Below are 22,750 nucleotides of genomic sequence, written 5' to 3' on the forward strand. Positions count from 1 at the left end.
ATTACAATAATTATACATAATCATCAATATCTAAGAATCATATCTGAGATACTTCCATATATACAATGAAGAGATATAAAATTTATATAAATATGTATATAAATAATGATTGCGAAAATGAGAGAAATTACACATAGTTAGTTCGTAATATAATTAATTATATTTTCTGATTTAGATAAAATTGATATAATTATATATCTCAAGTAGAAAGTTAAAGTGCAAACAGTAAATTATTTATTGCTTTTCTTTATTATCCATTTTTAGCTTTTTAATTTAAGTTATTCTGTAGATAAAATAATAGTGCAATATTAACATATTTTTTACATTTTAGCTTATTGTTAGATGTGATAAAACAGCAAATGTGATTAAAATAATTGTGCAATAATTAAAGCGAAGTGATAAAAAAATTGTTTAAAAATTCATACGTGTGCTATCTCATTCGAATATATTTAAAAAAAAATTGTTGCAAAAATTTGTCGAGTAATCATCGTATCGTATTTTCAAATTTAAAACAATTTAAGTTTAATAGAAACAAAATTTTTTATTCCACATGATACAAAATTAATCTAATTATATATGTGAAATGCCAATAAAGTTTTTTGTATTAAAAAAAATTATAATTTTTAATCTACTTTTTGATGCTACATTAATTTCAGTTATTTCATAGTTTATTCGCCCTAAATAATAATTTGCCTATTTCTTTTCAATATACGTCTAATGTATATAATAACGAATAAGTAAAAACAATACTAAGATTAATTAGTTTCTAAGTATTAAAACCTAGTCAATATTATTAGCAAAAATTCTAGAATAATCATATAAAAAATTTCCGATATATATAGATGAAATTATGACCTGAAGATTAATCATGCAACGCAAAATATAAGCGTGAATAAGGACAGATTCTTTCAAATCGGAGCCAATATTCTTTTTTTAACAAACATTGGATTTATCTCTAATATTAATTTCAACTAGTCAAAAATAAATCTATTTTTAATTTTTGCATTTCATGATTTCTGTATAAATCAAAATTTGTATAAATTTAACGAGGTCAGAATGAATTATAAATCGAATTCGAAAATTAAAAAGTTATTTAAGATATATAAGAAAGCAAATATTTTATATAGTAAATTATTCCATAAGTTTAAGAAATTAGGTTGCAATATATTTATGTTTTGTATGTGCGAAGAAGAATAATAATTGATATAATCTATTCAACGACCGTCGACGAAGATTACAGAATTATTTATCTAGTACGTAAGAACGAAAGTAGGCAACATTTAGAGATATGATTCACATTCAAGCGAACGACGAACGATAATATAATAGTAAAGCACAGTGCTTTTGCTCAAATTGTACCACAGGGCTGTCAATACAAAGTATACAGTATAAGTATTTCATATCATGTTTTAAATATACGGATGGTTTGACATGTAGAACATATGTATATAATGCTGTATAAAATGTTCAAAAATAGCTGTGATTCTTCCAACGATCAATTTTATACAAATATATTCAAATTTCTTTATAGTTTATTAATTAGATTAGCAAGCGTTATGTTAAAAACATTTAATTTTTATTGAGAATTAAATTATGTCGATATATCAAGACCATATCACTGTGATCTTTTTATCCCTAATCCATATTTTAAATTTGATACATCTTCTAGTAATAAATCATTAGTTAAATAACTAATTAAATAATTTATATATATATATATATATATATATATATTTTCGCTCTTAATTTTTCTTTATATATATACTATTAGATTAATTTAATAAATAAGATAACATTAGTAACTATATATATATATATATATATATATATATATATATATATATAGAGTATGTCTTGTTAATACATATATGTATATTCTATGGTTTTTTCCATTTATATTATTATTTATATTATTATTGTTATTATTATGTTATTATTAAGAAAAATTTGTAATAGAGAATTTTTTTCTTCTGTTTATTTTCGGCTTCATTGCATATTATTAAAATCTTGATAAATAACACGTACATACATACCTGACAATAATCGTATATTCGTAACATTTTCGTTATGCAAAAATATCGACGTGAAGAGGATTTCGATGTCGTATTCGGGGCACGCATGTAGAAGTGGATGATACGCGATATATAATGACTGCATGATGTTTACGTTACGATTAAGCACTTTTTGAAATTGTTCTGATAATTTTCGCGCACAAAACACTTTTACACGATAACAATGATATGAAAAATGCAGAGCGGCTTGAATGCAATTCTTGACGCGATGCGTTTCATGGTGAACTAAGGTTCAAAAGACGATCTATCGAAATGCGATATTGCAATTCTCGAAGTATCGAAGTATCGATACTATCAACGCAGCAGACGGTCACAGGTCACAGTAATAAATTAACCTAGAAATAAAATTCAAGATATTTTTCATTATAAAAGCAATTGGAAATAATCAAAACGGTGAATTAATTAAATACGACAATTCATATTTGACATAATATAACATAATAAACAATATATATTATACTTGATAAAGATTATCTTCTTAATATATTTATTTAAAGAGAGAGAACAGTTATTACTTTAAAATGTATTTACGCATGTGCGCGAAAAACGTATAATGTCATGTGTGCGTTAATATTTTACTATATAATTTTAAAAATTTTAATAAAATTACATGGTAATGTAACGATAATCCATTTTTATATCATCTTATATCTTCAGTCAGAAGAGCTACTTTTTTTTCTGATATTGCTTTATCAATAATGTCATGCCGGAACTGATAACGGTATTAATGTCATTAAATGAATGCCAATAAGTTACTTCAAAAGCCAAGAAATAACTTATAAAAATAACTAATCTTAAGAAAAGTCTTAAGAAAAGTATATATACATATATATATACATATATATATAATTATATAATTTGTAACTAAAAAAAATTTACATATATAATATAAAGTACAATACAGATAGTTTACGATAGTTGTGTATAAAAATAACAACTTGTATAATAATTTGTCCATATAAAAGAAAATTCCCATTGTATTTTTCTATTTTTATATTACAAGATATACCTAAAAGTAAATGAATGTAAAAATATATATAGCGATAGAAGTATTGTTTTTTCCTTCAATCATAAAATTAGCTCGACTACAGAAAATGCTTGTTGTCACAAAGTTTCTTATCAAGTTAAAACGCCATTACATCAGAATAATAGCACTAGTATGAATCATCAATAATAGTACATGTGATTTGTGTGCAGCATTATTAACATCACAATAAGCATCTTTAATTAATTTGACATGCTAAATGAAAATACAAATGGAGATGATACTTTGTATGCAATATTGATAGTCTAGTGAAGTATCATCTCTTTCCAAATGCTTCAAATCTCTTACAATGCTTTCAAATAAAATTTTTAAAATTTTACAACAGCAATAAATCCATTTCATTTGTGCAATATTTGCATTCTAATTGTAATAGAGATTCTTTCCAAAAATTTATCAAATATTTGTCTTCATTTCAATTTCCATTTCCACAAGTCGGTCATTTGAAATCGAACACAGCCTATTATTACAATTATCATTATTCATTTAGGCTAAAAGATTGAAAAAAATAGATTATAATTCTTCGCTCATTAATGTTCTATAGTCTCGTTGATCTTGGACCATTTTCTTAAATACACGATACTTCCGAAGATGATATCTGAAATAATTACAAATAGATATATAACAAGTGATATGCAATAAATGATAATAATAAATTTTACATAGCAATAAGAATATTTTTCTTCATAATTTTGATAAAACAGTTTCTTTTCTTTTCTCTATTTATCAAAATTAAATAAATATAAATTCAATATTTTAGATTATTCTGTATAATTTTGTATTGTCATATATACTTACTTATAACATTCACTCGTCGGCTTTACTATATTGGACACTCCTGCCATTCTTTTGATAGTTTCGTGGAAAGAATATTTTTTTGTAGCACATGCACCGAGAATTGCCGAACCCAATAAAACTGATTCCCGTTCCACAGGACAAAGTACTGGTAATGCCAATACATCAGCTTGTATTTGAATAAAAAGTGGGTTTTGACTAAGTCCACCGCAAACTAATATGGTCTCGATATTATGACCAGCAGCCGTCAAGGTTTCAATAATATGTTTTGTACCATACTATTATAAAAATTAACATATCTCTGTTATAATAATCAAAATATGAATAGCTTAAATTATCAATTTTCATATTTGTTAATGCGTTAAAGATCAAAACTTTATTATAAATAAAATACTTGTTTTTTGATATTAAATAATCTTGATTAAGCTTTCCGTGCATTAAATATATTAATATTTTTCGAAAAAATAATTTTTTTATTTATAAAAAAAAATAAAGACAAAATATTGTAATTTAAATATAAAATTATTTATCTTATGGCAATTTTCAATTAATTAAAATTATTTTTGAATTTGTAACATACCGTTAATGCCTGTAATGCTGCTAAGTATAATAAAGCTAAGTTTTCTTGATCTACAGATAAGGATAATCCAGATATCTATGAAATAATGTCAGTAATAGTATAAAGCTGTATCCATCAAGGCATGCAAAGATAACAAAAATGCAATGTATGTGTCAATACCATTCCTTTCAGAGTTGGATCAGCAAGAGGCGAACGATTACCATGAAAATCTGGCCACACATGTATATCTTTTGTCAAGTAAGATACGTTTTGCAGATTTTTTTGTTCAGCCATAACGTGCAATAATTCGGACAGATATTGTTGAATATGTCTGAAGTGAAAGCATTTTCATCGTATCGTATATTTATTCATATATATTTCAATAAACTCACTTATTTCCGCCTAAAGATTTTAGAATTCCTGGTGTCGCGGGATGTGTATCGATAACATGATCCAATAGCTTTCCGGTAGCACTTTGACCTCCTTCATTAAGCCAAAAACCGGGCACCATCGCACTATAGTACGGACCCCAAACACCATTTACAAATATCTTATTCTCATTCACTATCATATGACATGTCGAAGTACCGCAAATCAAAGCTAAAAATTATAAGATAATTTGTTAATTTTTGGGGGGATAAACGTATTACGTATCATTGATGATATTTCGTACCTAATCGATTGGAAAAATTTGAAGATACATCCGGCGCATAACAACCGATCATACCGAGACCACCAGCATGTGCATCGATCAGCGATGTTCCAACTGGTGTACCTTTCAATAATCCCAATTCTGTCGCAGCTTTCGCCGACAATCCAGGCTCAATCGCATCACCAGGCACTCTTACATCATTACCTTGACATTAATATATCTGCTCTTATTAAAGTGAAATAAGAAATTATTCATATAAAGTTTATATATCTACACAATATCCCAATTATTTTTAATATTGAAATTGCCTAGCACAAATGTTAATTATTGTTCATACAAAAAATTGTACATATCTTTTTATAATTAACTTCTTTCTTATCTTATTAAAATTAGATAAAACATTTTTGATATTACATAATTGTTGATATTAATATAATATGATGTACCTATTTTTCTCCAATTGTCTTTTTTCAGATCCCGTAAATTAAGTTGCTCAAAGAAGTCCTCGTTCCATTCGTTCTTACCATTGGGATTGGCACTATAGTTCCACTTGCACACTAACGAACATAACGATCTAATAGAATAAAAATAAGAGAATTATTCAATTATTTCAACAGCTCTGATTAAAGAATTTAGACAAAAATTTATACCGGGATTCTGATTCAGTGGCTTTCCATGTTAAAAAATCTGGTAAATCAAACAACAATGCTGCAGAGTTCCAAGAAGCAGGTAAATTCTTTTTGAGCCACAACATTTTTGGTGTTTGCATTTCAAGAGAAACTTTGCCACCTACATATTGCAATATTTCATGACCTGTAGAATTGATGAAATCAGCTTCTTCATGCGCTCTGTGATCCATCCATAATATGACATTTTGTTTCTCCTGTCCTGAATTAATATAATTTGATCAGTTTACTACATTATATTAATGCTTATATATTTTGATTATATAACTTTGCTACAACTTTTTATAAAACTAAGATAAGGAATATTTCCTGTTCTTTTCTTTATACCTGAAAGACTGATTGTTACTGGTGATCCTGTTTTATCTATTGCCACCAATGAGCATGTAGCATCAAAGCCAATTCCTTTAATGTCTTCCGCGGAAATTTCGGCAACAACCGACTATGAATAAGATAAAAGTTGTAATTTAATTAAGATTAACTTGATATAATTTTACTATTATAGTAGTAGCTCTATAGTTATACAGTAAATCTTATTTTACCTTGACAACATGGCATACAGCGCTCCAAATGTTATCAGAGGATTGTTCATAGAAGTTTGGAGCAGGATGAAATATTTCAAGTGGACATGTAGCCACCTTCTTTATCTTACCATTCAAGGTAACTAGAGCTGCTCGAACACTTCCTGTTCCCACATCTACACCAACAAAAAAATCCATGATTGCCACAGTGTCGACAGGCATCCACAGTCTTACGTGAAGTAAAGTCAACTAAGCCGTGTTGAGCTTAGGCATGAGCTGTAAGAGAAAAATAATACAATTATCAGCCAACCATAGTGTGTGCATTAATCGTTGGCATATATTCTAAGATGGCATGACCCTGAGATAACATTAATTCTGGAGATACACAGCATAAATAAAAACTTGAGAGCTGTAATGTTATCAGTTAATAATTCTTTAATCCAGCAACACATATACAAACATCATATTGATAATCACAAAGTCTATATAATTTTCTCCTGATTTTCTACAAATTAATAGTAGCTTTAAAGATAAATTTACAAGCACAATACGATATAAAATGTATATGCATGTATAATACATGCACATATTTTAAATAAGAAAGTCATTAGGAACAAGAATTATTAGATAACACGTTATCTCATCACTTATGGTATCATACAGAAACCTGTAGAAATATTTGTATTGTTGTAAATTACCTTGATTTTATAGTTAAATGACACTTCTGTTGTAACATTGTCTATTATAACATTTACAATGCTTATATGTATTTGTATAAGAAATTCTGTGCATATTTAGTAAAAATTATTTTAATCGACATCGCAGTAGCAACATTATAAGATCACTTAAATTGCAATAAAAAATATGTAAAAAATCGATACGTGATAGGCAAGAATAAATCATGTAAATTGCACAAAATCGTTCCATATTTTTTTATGCACGTCATATGCATGCACGCATATATGTACACGTATACACGTGTTTCGTACCAAGTTGTACGCTTGATACCAACACGATCTAGCCATACCTGACTTTGTGAAATACACGACTGTACACGACACGTGTCGATTCGATTGTGTGAATTCGTCTGCTATATATTTTGAAACATAAAATCATTGCATAATCATTGCAACATAAGCCATTTTTTTGATTTCAGATAAGAAAGAAAGTTGTGTAAAGTAACCTAAAACATGGTTCGGTTCAAAAATAGGTAATTCACATAATCTTCCACAGAGAATTCCCACATTTAATAAAAAATAGATTTCTTATATTTAAAAGATTTATTTCTTTTTTATTATTTCTTTATTATTTCTCTTTTTAGGTACATTGTTCTTGAAATAGTTCCACATAGCAAAAGTGATAAGCAATTAATGTTGAAAAATACAGCTCTCTCTTATGCAGTTCAACAAAAAGTTCAACAGTTGTATGGTGATTTTGGGGTAGCAGCGATAAAAGATGGTTTTGATGGTATTAATTGTTTGATATAATAATAATCTCTCAAGTAAATCCTATCTATTGTGCATATAAGAATAAAAGATATATAATTATTATTTCCTTATTTTCTGTCGCAGCAAAATATTGCAACACACAAACAAAAATAGCACTGGTAAGGATTAGACACGGGCCTCACAAACTTGTACTGCAGGCTATCCCATTAATAAATGATGTAGGTGGACGATTCGTTAAACTGAATATCCTATATATGGGGGCGACTATGAAACATTGTTTTCTTTTTATCAGGGTAAAAATACAATATATGCTTTGACTATTTTGTGTATGTACAGTTAAAAAAACATTCTTTATAAACATCATATTTTTTTAGAAACATCAAGAAGGAAAATTGGAAGAAATCTGGTCAAAATTGCGAACAGAAACTGAGAGAAAGGAAATGGAAACGATTCTGACAACTATGACACCTGCTATGAAAGACTTTAAGTAAAAATTAGTTATTTCATAGATAAAATCTTTCTCAATAGTTCATGAAATATTAACATTTTAACTGATTCACAGTACATATTTCCACCATTATTTATATATCAGAAATAAGATTAGTAATTTTTATGTATATGTAATAACTTCTCCCCTTCTTGTATTTTTTTTTATAAATAAAATTATACGATCGCGTCGTAAAAAAAAATTTCTTGTACAAATCTATGTACATAAAAATTAGTGAATTTATTTATAAATATAGATGTGATAACTTTTCATCAATCATTCTAAAATAACGCTTTTTATACATTAAGGAATACTTTCTAATTACATGCAATATCCAAAAATTACAGACAATTTTTGTAAAAAAAATATAAATTTCTTATATATAAATAAGCCTAAACAAAGAATTTTTTGTCAAGATTTATGTCAAGATGAGCGAGGATTCACTAGATGGGAGTTAAAGATAAACAATGTCAAAAGCTTGCTGCTATTCTGGAGCATTTCTTTAAAATTGACTGCTTATAATTTGTATTTTTTCCAGATTCTTTTTCAAAACGATCTCAATAAAGACTTCGTTATCTGCAGCAGATATCTTTCACGATTATCGGCAACACACATCGTTGCTATCTCGCTAGCTGTCGCTGGCTGGCTGGAAAGCACTGGAAACCTCCTTCAGAGAAAAGGCCTCATCGTGCCTACCTTCAGACCGTCATCGTCGCGGCATCCCGCGTTATTCCTCCTCCGTCGTCTGTGCTTGTCGGTCGTGCATTTACCGCTCGTTCGGATTAATTCGGATTGTTTCGTACCGTCCGGAAGCAGCAGCTGATGGCATCCTGTTGGGCATCACCATTTCGCGATTCCAGAAATTCGTACGTGCACGCGCGACCTGGGTAAAAAGAGAAGAAAACAGCGAGAAGAAAACAGGCCGAGTGTATATAACACGCGTACATCCCGAGAGCAATCGAACTCGATTTGAAATCGGACGTTCGCTCTCGCCGGATGTTGATATACGTGACTACGCTCGGTAAACTCTCGCTCCGTGATCGTTCCATTTTCACCGGACTGCAGACATTTTAACGGACAACGAGATAAGCCGAGGAGGCCCTTGGTCGATCTCCCGGGATAATTAACGTTATCCGGGATCAGTTATTATCCCATACGCACACATACACCGGCGAGTTCGAGGTAAGCGATCCATTTCTTTCCCACCCGCGCTTATCGATCTCTCCCTGTGTTTGGACTCGCTCCTGCCCTCGACGATCGGATCCACCCTTCCGCGGGAGGTTATGACTTCGACGATGATCGTCGCGTTGGCTTCTTATGTCACCCTTGGAAAGAAATTCACTTAAATCCCCTGGGTCGCCAGGATCTCTCGAGCTTTCGTTAAAGTTATTATCGTAAAAGCTGTCACGAGACACGTCGGATGTTATGTATGGAAACGTCAATAATGTAAATATATATATATATATATATATATATATATATATATATATATATATATATATATATATAGTTTTCGATATTCATTATAATGACTGATATGTTGCGTACATCCTGCGTCATTAGCGTCACGAAGACATGCGCCAGTGCTTCAGAATTAATTGTCTATTTTTTCCTTAATAGATAGATTGATTATTAGCCTTTTTTGAGAAAGAAAAGAAACAGTAATATCTCTTCTCATCAGTCTTCTTCTTATATTATCTGTTTCCTTATATTTTTCTTCTTTCCTATCTAAATACAGGATACTAATTTGATTTTAAATACAGAAAGAGAAAGTAAAAAAGGCAGTCAAAACTGATATATTTATAATTTATGCCGTATCATTAGTATCTTGTTTATGACTAAGACGATCGTTAAATCGTATAATATTAATTCGCAAAAAATTTGCATGTTTATGTTTTATTCGGGAAAGACTGAAGACCAAATTAATAATCATGCATCTTAACTACAGTCAAATTATATATGAATCTGCAAATATGACAATTTAATATATATATAGTTAAATTATTTTATTATAAAAACATTACGTATGCTTCCCACTAGTTGTCTGCTTTTTTCATTTTTGAGTAGCTTTGAATGACAGTTGGATAAGCGTGCCGATAATATATGACAGTTATCGCTTCTATCATTTCATGCTTTTACGATTTACATAAAAAATTCGAGGAAATTGGAAAAAATAAATCGCATTTATAAATTTGATTTGCAATTGTTCGATTTTACAAGTGACATATCCAAGATAGACTTGATAAATTATGCAACTCGATTCTTGTTTTATAACTTCTAACTCATAGTTAATGCAAATCATGTGCTGACCGATATAATAAAATATTTTTAGCAGATGTCGTCGATAGAGAGAGATGCGAGCATGCTGAAAGCTTTCTTAGCTGTTTAAATCGACCCCTTTCATCTCTCTCACGTCCTACGTTACGAAAGTTAATTGTGAACAATAACTTTCGTACTATAACTCTCGATGTTATCTTTCAAATTCATCACTTGTGTGAGAACGCGGCCTGCACAATTTAACTAGAAAGTGGCCCGGCTTATTTGTCATTTTTGACGTAAGATCGTTTACAAAAGAAATCTTACGGAATCTCGCACAAAGGCGAGCGGTAAAAAATTAATAACGACGATTATAAAAGTCCGAGCCGCGACTAGAGAGCTGTAAGCTCTCCCGGTATCGCTCGGTAAAATATATCTCGTGATGTGGAATAAAATCGTATCTTATACTTTCGCGAACGTGCGAAGGAAAACCGCGTTAAGGAATACATGTATAATTGAGGAAAGCGTGAATGAGTCTGGCGTTTATAGCTGTTATACGAGATGCGATCGCGCGCTTCCGCTCGCTTATTAATTTGTTAATTAGTCTAGGTCCGTTCGCGGTGACGAGGATTTCTTACTCGATAATTAATTCGGTCAATTAGCGAATAGCTTTAAACTTTCACGCAATTTTGCTGCCAGAGCAGTTTCCATGATACGTATACGGTAATTTCACGCGATTATCGTACAGATGTTTGATATGTTTATGTATCACAGCGGTCGAAATATAATGTGAATGTCATTTTCCATTATTATTGTTCGCTGAAACATCGCTTGGAAAGATAAGGATGTGAATTATGAAATTCTTCGAGATTATCTTTTTTTAATTCTTTAATAAAGGGTCTCTTAAATCGAAAATTCTCACGTACATATATTTTTCTTTATAGTAACGAAAAAATTGAGACACTTTTTTAGTAGAAGAAGAGAAAATTTATTAGTTTATTAATCAATACAATATAAAAAAAGAATAAATTGACTAGGTATAAATTGATATTTGATATATAATATATGTACATATTAATGTATTCGAAGAAGCGAATTCACAATACCTAGCGAATGCAAATACGCTGGATAAGACTTGCTTGGGTCAAGTTGGAATTATTTTAGCAAACAGACGATAAATATATCCACATGGAATGGACTTCGAAGAAAAGAGAAAGAGAGAGAAAGAGATATCCAAATTGAATCTGAATTTTGTTCGAAAGAAGAAAAAGAAGAAATGGAATGTTTCTCACCTTTCTTTACTTTCACGAGCGATGCTTAATGATTCCTTTGACATGCAATGCGAGCAATAACATTGCACTCCAATTGGCCGAGACTTGTCGATAATATCCATTTTTATTTTTCGTCAATAAAGAATCTTTTTCCATGTAATTAAGATATAAAATCAAAGTGGCGTACATCGAAATTACAAAAAATATTTATATATATTTAAACATATATACACATAGTGTATGTGTGTGTGTATTTAAAATACAAAAGGGAATATGTTAATTTAGGAAATAATATTTATATAATAATCTAATAATAACTAAAATATAATATAATTATAATCTAATAATAATCTAATAATAATCTAATAATAATCTAAAGAAATGTATGTATGTGTTTCTATAAAAAATATTCAGAATAATGGATAGGAATTTTCAACATAGATATATTGAAATGTTAAAGTAATACTGTAAAACTTAAGAAAAAAATTTCAGTAAGTTGACGGATTAATCTCTGCGCTTTCTGTGATATTCGGATATGCTAAGAATTACTGTCGTTCATAAATAGAATTATCTTTCTCGCACAGCCGCCCCATATGACCGCCGCCTATTTACTGAAATATCTCGGTAACTGTTGTATCTCGTTGCAGTGGCTGTAGTTTATATTGAGGTTGTCACACACACATACACCAAGTACTGATCTTATATTTGATTCTATACTAAAATGTTGTACCAAAAAGAAACAATGAAAAACTATATAAATTCAAAATTCATTTCGAAGAAAAAAAAATAATAAAGTAGTCTATGTAGCATCTTTTATTTAGCTTTCTCCACACAAAGAAACTGTATATAAGAATTAAATTTTAATAAATAAAAAGAAAGAAATTATAACTGATCAAATTAAATCAGGAATTTAACTTTGTTCTTATATGTTTGAGATATAGATGCTGAGATAAGCTTTTATCTGTGATCAATCCAATTCAGATCGATCGTCATAATTTTATATCCATATCCTAGAATGTATATAATTTGTCGAACTATTGATTTTATATGGTTGCTAGGAATAATTGACAACTGATATATCCTATCTATTGATCACACGTTCCTGAGGAACGCCTAGCTTTATTCTTGTCTAAATATAAATCGACTCTATGTTTACTCTCATCGCTGTTTCCATCTTTATTTTGTACGTAGCAACATAAAATGTGCTAAGATGCGTTAGTCTACAATGGATCAATCGATATTTTGATGTATCTTTATTCACTAAATCGAATTTTTAAGATTATTTCGTTCTGATAGACTGAATTCAAGAGATGAAACGGTCTTAAAACAGTTTTGCGATAAAAGAAAAATTCACTGTAAATTATCAAAATTATCGGCATATCGGTGTCGGAAGAAATTTATTACTTAAAAATATTTAAAAAATTAGAATAATAATAGTAAATAATAATAATAATAATTAATAAAACTTCAACAATTTTTGTTTAATATTTAATAATAATTAATATAATAATTTTCTCTTTCTTTCTCTCTCTCTCTCTCTCTCTCTCTCTCTCTCAAATTAATTAATACAACTACTGGCAGTTTATACTTTGGAAAAGAGGAACTTGCAATCAATTGTGTATGCAAATCTTGATTGCGTTTGATTGTTCAATTTTCTTGAGGAACAGAATACACACATATTTTAAGTAACATTTCTTAAAAGTTTCGATTATATTATTTCATCTTGATATTCGTGCCCAAAGTTCTCGATAGATTTTTCATTACGGAACGTTCATCACCGTGGGAATTAATGATCAACGAAGAATCGTCAGAGCGTTTCCTCACGCATTGACCATCGCTTTGGATCTTCGTGATGATCTTCGTAACGGTTGGATGCCTCATGGATTTCCGTATTTCCTCGTTGCGCTTCTCGTGCTTCCCTCGACTCTTTTCTTTCACATCGTTCGCGATGTTATCGAACTCTTCCCGATTCGATGATCTATCAGCATTTTCGTGCTTCTCGCATTTCGGTGTCTTCCTGATAATTTTTTTAAACGAAAACGTGACTTGTTCTACGTCATCGGTTTCTTCCCTGTTTCGCTCTCCTGAGAATCCTTCCGATTTCATTCTCGAATCGAAAATCACCTTCCCACCGTCGCCCACGAATTTTACCTTCTCTCTGGAAGAGTCCGGACCAAGGAGGACACGACCACCGTCACCGGTATATTCGATATCGCCCACGTTGTGTTTTACACGCAATATGCAGCCATCGCCAATGATGTGTACGCTGCCGGAATTTTTCGACAGAATGATCCGGCAACCATCGCCCGTGATTTCCAGCATGCGATGATTCGAGTGCATCCTGACGACGAGTCCGTCACCGTAGAATCGCTCGATACCGTCGTCTTCGTTGGGAAGATCCTCTCGTCTCATGGAACCGCTTCTGTTCTTGTGTTCCTTTCTCTTCAACTCCAGTTGATCATCCACGCGAGAGATCGTCATCGGAACTAGCGAATTGTCACCAATAGAAAATTCCACTCTGTCACGATAAGTACAATAGTTATCACGAATTATTATCCAACGTTATTGGATGAATTGTTATAATGTGCTATTAATCAAGCTTTTTCTCTGTCGATTTCCTCTGTCGCTTCGATCCCTCGTGACGAAGATGTAAAAAATATATCTCGCGTTTTAGAACGAATGTATATCAGCTGGAGAGAAACGGTCGTATGTGTATACGAGTTGTTTACGTTACGACGAACGTGACACGAGTCCGATGCCTACGCGGTGGCCGCGTAATAACGAACGCATATGGTCGGCGGTGGTGGCGACGGGTTCTTCACCGAGTAATCGGTCCCGGCTATCATCGCTCCTCAGGGGACTCCCACGAGATGTTCCAGCGAATTCGTTCACAGACTTGTAACTAGAAGTTGCGGTGCCTACGAATTATTTTTGACATTCACACGTCACAAATGTGTCAAGATTAGATTACGCATCGGGATACATTGAAGAGATTTATGCGAAAATGTTGCCTTATTCTTTTATTTTTTATTCTGTATTTTTCAATAAATTCAGACTTGGAGAAAACTAGTTGAATTGAAAATTGATGTTAAATTGTTAATTACAATTCATAGCCATAGCATAGTTTAACTGCATTTATTATTCTTTTTGAATTTTTAACATTGCATATATGTGAAAATGAATTTTAAGCTAGAATTATATTAAAAATTTAGAAAATTGCAAATTTTTTTTTAATTGTAAAATATAGTTTATCTCATTTATTTCTTCTTCTTTATCAATTTTTATCTATATGCTTGATATCTTTTACAATATTACATAATATTATATTTATCTTATTGTTAAAATATGTAACATGCATTTTCTATTTTATTCTATTTTTAAAATTCAGAAATCTTTACATATCTTATTTTTAATAGTAATTATTCAAAATAGATATTATGACATTTTTATTTTTAAAAGTCAGTCAAAACATCTGCAATGATACATTAAAGAAAAAATATTCTGCACAATTAAATCTACATGTTGAAAATATAGATATAGAATAATGCAAATTTAGTACAGAACTGAAAAAAAAAACATTTAGCGTTGTAAAAAGAAACCATATTCTCTTTTTTAGTTATATACGAGTCTGCTCCTTTTTTTCTCTCTCTCTCTTTCTAATTCAACACCGTTTTTTCACCGTCATCCATCACGGTCAAGCGAAGGCTAAATTCATTTGCCGACTCAAAGTCTGAGAAGAAAATTCACTGATATAATAAACCAAGTTCTCAAATCTTTGAATTTTCAAAAATCCAATCGTTGCTAAACTTTACAATTTTATTTATTATTATTTCAAAGTTACCATTATATGCAAATATTTTCTTTTCTAATTACATCTTATTAATTATTAAATCTATTAAAAGAAATAATATAAAGATATTTCTAAAGAGAAAATATAAATTGAACAATTTTATTTTCTTTTCCGAATCTTTTTAGCTAAAGAATATATTTATAATACAATAAAAAAATAATATTCAGAATGCAAAAGTGGATGCTACGTAGGACCTCCATGAGATTTTTAAATAGCATTAGCTCTCTGTGCGTGTATATACTGCAGATTCGCACTATGCAGCCGAGGAGAAGCGCCAAAATATGCATGCCGAAAGTTTAAAATAGAATGTTCGTTTGGAAAGACGTACATGGAATCTTATTTTTCTCGAGCAAAAGTTCATGATAGAAGATAAACTCTCTCTCGCGAGATTTTCAAATATATTTAGCTATACATTTTTATTATGCATGTAAGCCAATTGTCATCCGATTACTCCATGCTCCTCGTAAATCGCGATTCATGTGTGAAATATGCTACATCATCCGATACATAATTGGAAAGTAATTTCATGACTTAATACATAGCATAGTTTAACAGCAGCTACACGATTAATCTATCAAGATATTAGCCACATTGTATGCCCATACAGATACACACCCGAGGGGAATCACCTCCATGTTCCTGTTTGCGTGATCGCGTGTTTTTTTTATCAGCTTTATATATAGGTGCGTCGGAAATGTCAAGAAAGAGCAAAGATAAACTGATAAGAGAAAGCCCTGAATTGTTGAGTGTAACAAAAGAAGATTTTCCGTAAGGATAATAACTAGATTATTATCTTATATTAATCTAAAATTAAATTTTTTTTTTGTTACATTATACTATTTCTAAACTCAAACTTTCGCGCATTTTATAAGCAAAGCTAGTAAAAAATCTTTTTACTAAAAAATTAAATTATTAAGAATATAAATACAATACAGAAAAAAATAAATTTTAAAAATACAGAAAAAATTAAATTATTAAAAGTATAAATACAATACAGAATAAAATACAATATACAATATAAGGGCAAGAATAATTAAGTCTTTGACTTGGCGTTTGTCTGTTGTTTTGTTTACTAAATTATTAGTTAATAAGATTTATCTGGTTTCCGTATAATTTGGAAAAACGTGTATGGGACCTGTATGTGTCCGGAATTCATCCGAAATAACTTCCTTTGGGTGAGACGTGCATGTCATTCGACTAATTCAATATGACTGTGATTGGGATGCCATAATTTGATTCCGGAATGAAATGGCTTTATCGACTCGGCATCGTATGAACTATAATTGCTCCTGTATACAGCCGGTCCATTACGTAAACTGTTGATTTGAGATATGATTCTTCTCAACTATGAGTTTTAAAAAAATATTTTTATAAAATAATTCTTCTAAAAAGCTCATTTCACGTTAGCTTGCTTCCCTCGGCTCGAATCCCCTTAGCTGGAATATCAAATAAAAGGCGAGAGAGTTAGATTTATGGAAGCTGAAAATATAGCTGTCATCTCAACTATATCTATACATCTATATTTTTATTTTTTATTTAATTGTAAAATAGAATAAAATAAATATTTTTATAGAAAAAGATTTATTTTCAAATATCAATCATAAAGCCTGTATTGCAATATAAAAATAAAAAGATTGGTTCTTTATTGCGCAATTATGTTTAGAGTTGCTACTTTTTTTTTCTACATTCAATCGTATTTTTCAGTGGCAAGATGACAAGATCGAAATGAGTAATTCGCTCAATATCGTGACAATGGAGAGCCCGTGCCTCGAGTCTGAAAATTGTCTGAAGGTATCCTCGACGATGCAGAACGTGGCACGACAGGATTCGGGTGTACCGGAAGATCTCGCATCGCCTATCAACGATGAGGCTCAGCCACTCACCAGAGAGGAAGATCTGGATCTCACTATGAACAGCGAATGTAACATCACGGTGATCCATATCACCGAGTCACAGAATGGAAAAACGACCGAGAAGTCACTGGCTGAGAATAAGGACAGCAAGGATGGTAGCGATAGCGGAGTCGAGGGTTGCGCGACAGAAGTTCCAAGAGTAAGAAGCTTTAATGTCTCTTGTTTATAAGGAATTTTTTTTCAAATTTTTTATCACACACATACTTGAAAATAAAATTGTTTCTACTGATTTCCATGATACAAGCGGTTATTTACCTGGATCAATTTTTCTTACAGGTACGCAGTAGGAATAGTATCGATTATGCGAGTAGTTGCGGTGGCTTGGACGAGGCTTCTTGCGATTCTAGTCTTGTTAGTTGTTGCTCGGTATATGAGGATCCATGTGGATCTACGCTGCCGGATGACGTGCGATTAGGTGCCACTGGAGGAGAAGGCACGAGCGAGGGCGGCAGCGAGAGCTCGTCCATCGCTGGCAGCGTATCTATACGAACGAGTCGTATGAACGTAAAGAGAACTACGGCCACTTCCAGCACGACTAAGAAAAAAGCTTCGAGCACTACTGAGACTTCGCAGAAGAGTGCTCGTGCGAAACCAACGGTTACAACATCTGGTGTGAATCTAAGTACGACACCACGATCCAAATCACGAACGGCGACTCCTAGAAATATCTTGACTAAGACGCAAAGCGTGAGCAGAGAGCGGGAACGAGACCGTCCACGATCAAAAGAGAAATTGACTGTCCGTGAATCGCTCGTTGCGGAGATCACCAAGACGCCTGTTAGTAGCCGCGGTACAGCGACGTATAGTCGATCCAATAGCAATGCTGCGTCTAATCAAGCATCGACTCCTAGTTCGTCCTCCGTCACGAGGACAAGGACGAGAGCGTTGCCTGACTCGCTACCGTCTGTGCTGACTACAGAGATCAACAAGGATCTCGCGCAACGTAGTGGACGGACTGTTAGAAATGATTCCTCGAGATCTAGGGCGACTTCCAGTACGCGAGGAGTGCGCACACCAGTGTCTACGCCGTCCGAGGAGACAAGAAAAAAAATACCATCCTTGCCGATTTCCCGTGTTCTCTGCGCCAAAAGTACCGCTTCCCATGTATCTGATAATAAAGCTACTGGTCAAGATAATAAGGCATTGGACACGTACGCAACATTGCCACGTAGAAATAGAAATAAGCTGACGATCTCGAAAGCCGGAGAAAAAGCGGACAAGACGACTAGCAGTAGACCCGGCAGTCGCGACGCTAGTCTTAGTAGATCCGTCGAAAAAAGAGCTATCGGTGGGAAAGACTCGACCTGTAAAAGCTTACCACCGTATCCTAGACAAAGAACTGTCGAAAAGACTCGTATCTATCATGAGACCAGCGCGCAGACTGGCTTGACCGGACAAGATATCGAGAACGCAATGTCTGGTCAACCGAGCGCCATCGTCGGACCCGAAGTGATTGAGAAATTGCACAAGAGTTGTCAAACGGAAGACGCGTGGAGCGACGTGCAGGTCCTGCAAGAGAACTTGAGACGGTTGAATGAGGAGAACAATGAACGACAACAAGAAAACGAGAGATTGAAACTTGAGTTAGCTGAAGCAAATCGTCTTTTAGAAGAGGAACGAGCCGATCATGCATTCGCGCGTCAAGAACTCGATAGAAACGCACAGCGGGTATTAGCTATGCTAGGCACTCCGCAATCAGAACACGCAGGTAAGTCAACAAACGACATAACAATACAAAAATAAATGATAACTTTATTCATAAAGAAAGATTATGATTAGTAAGATTGTGTTACAGGCTTTGTGTATCTGTAAAATATCTTGTAAAGATGAAATTTATAGAATAAAAATTATATTAACGGAAAAAATTTTTTTAGAAGGCAGTGACAGCTTCCTCGAGCTCGAATGTCACATACAATCCTCGGGTCAAGTTGTGGCTAATCAACAAGTCGAAATAGCTGATTTGCAATCACTTTGTCGTATGTTAAGCAGGGTAAGAATATTATACAATAATAACTATGAAATATATGCAATTATTAATATGGAGAAATTATTTCTTTTATGCTATTTTTATCAAAGGATTTAGAAAAAAGTTTAGCAGCGCAAAAAGCTTTGCTGCAACAACAGCAAGAATTAGAAGCCGAATCAGCCGAAATGCAAGATTTTCTCCAAGAAGAGAAAGCTACTTTGGCGGATGCGCTTAAGGATGCCGAATCAGAGGTACATTTCTTTTAAATCTTTTTTTCTTAAAGTATGATTTGTATCATTCTATCTCACACTTATTTGATTTCTATAGCTCAAGAAGAAAGAAGAGACTTTAATTCAACGACAAGCGGAATTAGAAAGACAAACAGAGGAGTGTAAACACTTAGTACGAATTAGCGAACAAAGAAGGTATATATTTTATGAAATGCTTATACTAAACTTTTGAACAATATCTTAAAGCTTATCTTTTTATTGATGTTTAGGCAGGAGAATTTATCAATGAGTATGAAATTGAATGCTGTTGAACGAAGAAGTAGGGAACTTTTACTGACTCAAGGCGCTGCCATGTCCGGAGCAGCAGTTGCTCTCTCTGGACTCAGCACTAGATTAGAAGGATTAATAGATCAGTTAATTGCTTCTTATAATATTTCAATAAAGGATCTTGAGGTAGATATACGTAATAGTAGTAATATATGGAAGATTAATATTCTAACATAATTGTAAAAATAATTGTTTTTTTTCTTCTATAATAAAATCAATAATCAAGAAATTATTTTCTTTTTACGATCATTATTAGAAAGTTTAATTATATCGTTATTCTGTTTTTCAAAGGATGTCATATATCATAACGAAGCCTATAGCAGAAGTAATAGTAGCGTAGAGTCTAGTCCAGTTAACTCTAAGCAAAGTTTAAAGGAACGCACGCCGAGTCCGAAAAGCGGATCCTTTGTTTCCGCCGTAATTAGCGCAATTCGAAACGCAGCGACACATCCATTTGCGATGAGAAATAATATTGACAAAAAATCCAATCTAGATTCATCTAAACAAATTTACAAAGGTAATAAAATACAAGTGAGATATGTAATAAATGGATTATGAGTTCACATTTGTTAAAATTGTTTTTCGTACAGAATTAAGCATGGAATCATCATCTGATTTGCTCGATTTTGAAACCGAGCCATGTCTGATGATGGAAAGCGTTCTGGAAGATGTACCTTTGCCTGATACATATTCTCATAACATGGTATCGAGCAGCGATTCTCTTCGCAGAGCTATGAGTTTTCCCGAAACGACGGACGAGCATAACATGAGGAAGACAAAGATAGGTGACGAATGTACTAGTCTTATGAATCTCACTCAGGCGATCTTACATCGTCGTAAGGTAAGTATCTAAAGTAAATCAAATCCGTGAAATGTTTAAAAATATAATTCAATAATAATAGAATATAATGATTTAAAATATGATTCGCAGGTCGAAGATGAAGGTGATGATGATTGCGATTCCGTGAGCGAATCTGATACTGGGACTAATGATGGTCCTGTGCCTTTAACGGATTATTGTCCTTCTGTGGATTTGGTCGATCAAGTGATCGAGGTAGATAATTTGGTTACCAAACTTCTGAAAGTATTACGCATCATACAGCTTGATAACGATACATGTATACAGGAATTGAAAGAAGAGAAGTAAGTTTACGTCTTAAACAATTTAATTAAATCATTGAATGATAAAAATTAATTTTAATTATGGAACATCATTTGCAGATCTAACTTGGAGATAAAATTAGAAGCTACCATGACAGAATTGAATGAGCTTCGTAAAATTGTTGATAATCTGCATCAGTCACCGGAAGAAGTTCTGAACAGTGTATCAGATCGGCGACGTAGCGTTGTGGAAAATTGTCGGATTCTGCTCAAAGAGGTAATAGCCGGCGATGTTGCCGATACATTTTTATAATGTGTTTCTTCCACGAGCTACTGCCATATCTCTTTAATATAAGTTAACTCATTTTTTGAAAAAAAATGTCAAATGAAATAATTCCTCTGTAGGCGGGTAAGGAGGAATTAAAGTTTGACGACGCTGTACTTGCTATTAATAGCGGTCCCAGTGAAGTAGACTGTGAAGATCTCAATGCGAACGAAGCGCAACTTCCATTTAATGTCTCTTTAATATCTTTTTAGTTTCATATATATTTTTCCTAACAATGTATAACATTATGGATTTCAAATCTTAAAAATGTCAAGTTTAATAGTCTGAATTAGTATTGACTATATTAAGAATATATTGACGAATGATTTGTTGTTAATCGTGAAAACTCTACTGAAACATTCAATTTTGACGTGAATGAATTTTTCAAAAAGTTTTGTAATGACTCATGTATTTAAATCATATCATTTTTTTCTATTTATTACATTTATTATATTTTGTTTCATTTCTCTGCCATTGTTTAATTTCAAGGATTGAGTATATATGATATTGCATATCGAAATCGACGAAAAGAAAAAGTAATTGGATCAAATTCAGATGACTAAACTCACCATTATTTTTAAAATAATTGTACATCTAGAAATAATTATTTAAACTATTAAAAAAATAAATAATCATAATTAAAATTACGTTCAATTATAGCTATCACATAGTCTGTAGAAGAATATCAGAGGATATTTAATTCTACTGATTTTTTATTGTATATTTTCTTACAGTATTGAGTAAAATACACGAATAATGGATGATTCTAAAGCTACATTTATAAATGTATTAGTGTATACCAAATATATATACATATGTTATTAAAATTCAGACATAATGAAAGAATACATTGTATAAATACACTAATATACTTCTTGTGAAGATATAATACAATTGTAAATTGTGTTTATATCATTATTGGCGATATCGTATATTTAACTCAATACTGATTTCCACTGATTTATATTGGGTTCATTTCATAGAATTTTATTTTAAACGCATAAAAATCAATAGAAAATGGTCAAAATCTAAATCTCTAAACTTATAAATAAAATATTGATATTATAATTTTCATGGCAAAATGAACAGGGTATCTTCCTATTATAATGATAATAAAAACATTAGCATTTAATAAAGAATATAACAGATGCAAGGCATTATCTAGAAAAAGGATGAATTTTCAATATCTTTTATTATGTACGTGATGCTTATCGTCATTATTGTGTAAAGAAGCCGAAAAAATAAATAGTGA

At 31.8% G+C, this 22,750-nt stretch overlaps 4 protein-coding genes and 1 long non-coding RNA gene across 7 annotated transcripts; 3 read left to right on the forward strand and 2 right to left on the reverse strand.

Moving 5' to 3' along the window:
• Nucleotides 1–3,057: 3,057 nt before the first annotated feature.
• LOC105259456 (FGGY carbohydrate kinase domain-containing protein) lies at nucleotides 3,058–7,330 on the reverse strand. The gene is made up of 11 exons (XM_011271407.3): nucleotides 7,023–7,330; nucleotides 6,346–6,600; nucleotides 6,134–6,245; nucleotides 5,771–6,008; nucleotides 5,567–5,694; nucleotides 5,142–5,324; nucleotides 4,861–5,068; nucleotides 4,649–4,799; nucleotides 4,490–4,564; nucleotides 3,913–4,187; nucleotides 3,058–3,712 (listed from the first exon to the last, which is right to left on the reverse strand). The coding sequence occupies exons 2-11, from the start codon at nucleotides 6,544–6,546 to the stop codon at nucleotides 3,628–3,630; spliced, it is 1,656 nt and encodes a 551-aa protein (XP_011269709.1). The 5' UTR covers nucleotides 6,547–6,600; nucleotides 7,023–7,330; the 3' UTR covers nucleotides 3,058–3,627.
• On the forward strand, nucleotides 4,019–5,777 carry LOC112639365. Its single transcript, XR_003123467.1, has 3 exons — nucleotides 4,019–4,161; nucleotides 4,546–4,726; nucleotides 5,595–5,777. It is a non-coding gene; the product is annotated as an uncharacterized LOC112639365 (long non-coding RNA).
• Nucleotides 6,387–9,693, forward strand: LOC105259455 (ribonuclease P/MRP protein subunit POP5). Of its 3 annotated transcripts, none has more exons than XM_025413085.1 (6): nucleotides 6,387–6,463; nucleotides 7,481–7,534; nucleotides 7,646–7,791; nucleotides 7,896–8,065; nucleotides 8,147–8,259; nucleotides 8,842–9,693. In XM_025413085.1, exons 2-6 carry the CDS (start codon nucleotides 7,515–7,517, stop codon nucleotides 9,080–9,082), a joined length of 690 nt encoding a protein of 229 aa, XP_025268870.1. In that variant the 5' UTR covers nucleotides 6,387–6,463; nucleotides 7,481–7,514; the 3' UTR covers nucleotides 9,083–9,693. The 3 variants fall into 3 exon arrangements, with proteins under 3 accessions (XP_025268870.1, XP_025268871.1, XP_019885607.1); XM_025413086.1 differs by lacking the exon at nucleotides 6,387–6,463 and adding an exon at nucleotides 7,377–7,399; XM_020030048.2 differs by lacking the exon at nucleotides 6,387–6,463 and having other exon boundaries at nucleotides 8,798–9,072.
• On the forward strand, nucleotides 9,269–21,915 carry LOC105259458. The gene is made up of 12 exons (XM_011271409.3): nucleotides 9,269–9,441; nucleotides 17,341–17,688; nucleotides 17,826–19,257; nucleotides 19,424–19,539; nucleotides 19,626–19,766; nucleotides 19,843–19,940; nucleotides 20,015–20,198; nucleotides 20,364–20,589; nucleotides 20,663–20,913; nucleotides 21,004–21,215; nucleotides 21,294–21,450; nucleotides 21,579–21,915. The coding sequence occupies exons 2-12, from the start codon at nucleotides 17,362–17,364 to the stop codon at nucleotides 21,708–21,710; spliced, it is 3,276 nt and encodes a 1,091-aa protein (XP_011269711.2). The 5' UTR covers nucleotides 9,269–9,441; nucleotides 17,341–17,361; the 3' UTR covers nucleotides 21,711–21,915.
• LOC105259457 lies at nucleotides 13,325–14,673 on the reverse strand. The gene has a single exon (XM_011271408.3). It carries the CDS (start codon nucleotides 14,265–14,267, stop codon nucleotides 13,500–13,502), a length of 768 nt encoding a protein of 255 aa, XP_011269710.1. The 5' UTR covers nucleotides 14,268–14,673; the 3' UTR covers nucleotides 13,325–13,499.
• Nucleotides 21,916–22,750: the final 835 nt, after the last annotated feature.

Source organism: Camponotus floridanus, unplaced genomic scaffold (assembly GCF_003227725.1).
Source record: "Camponotus floridanus strain SB8 unplaced genomic scaffold, Cflo_v7.5 scaffold6, whole genome shotgun sequence".
Classification (NCBI taxonomy): Eukaryota; Metazoa; Arthropoda; class Insecta; order Hymenoptera; family Formicidae; genus Camponotus; species Camponotus floridanus.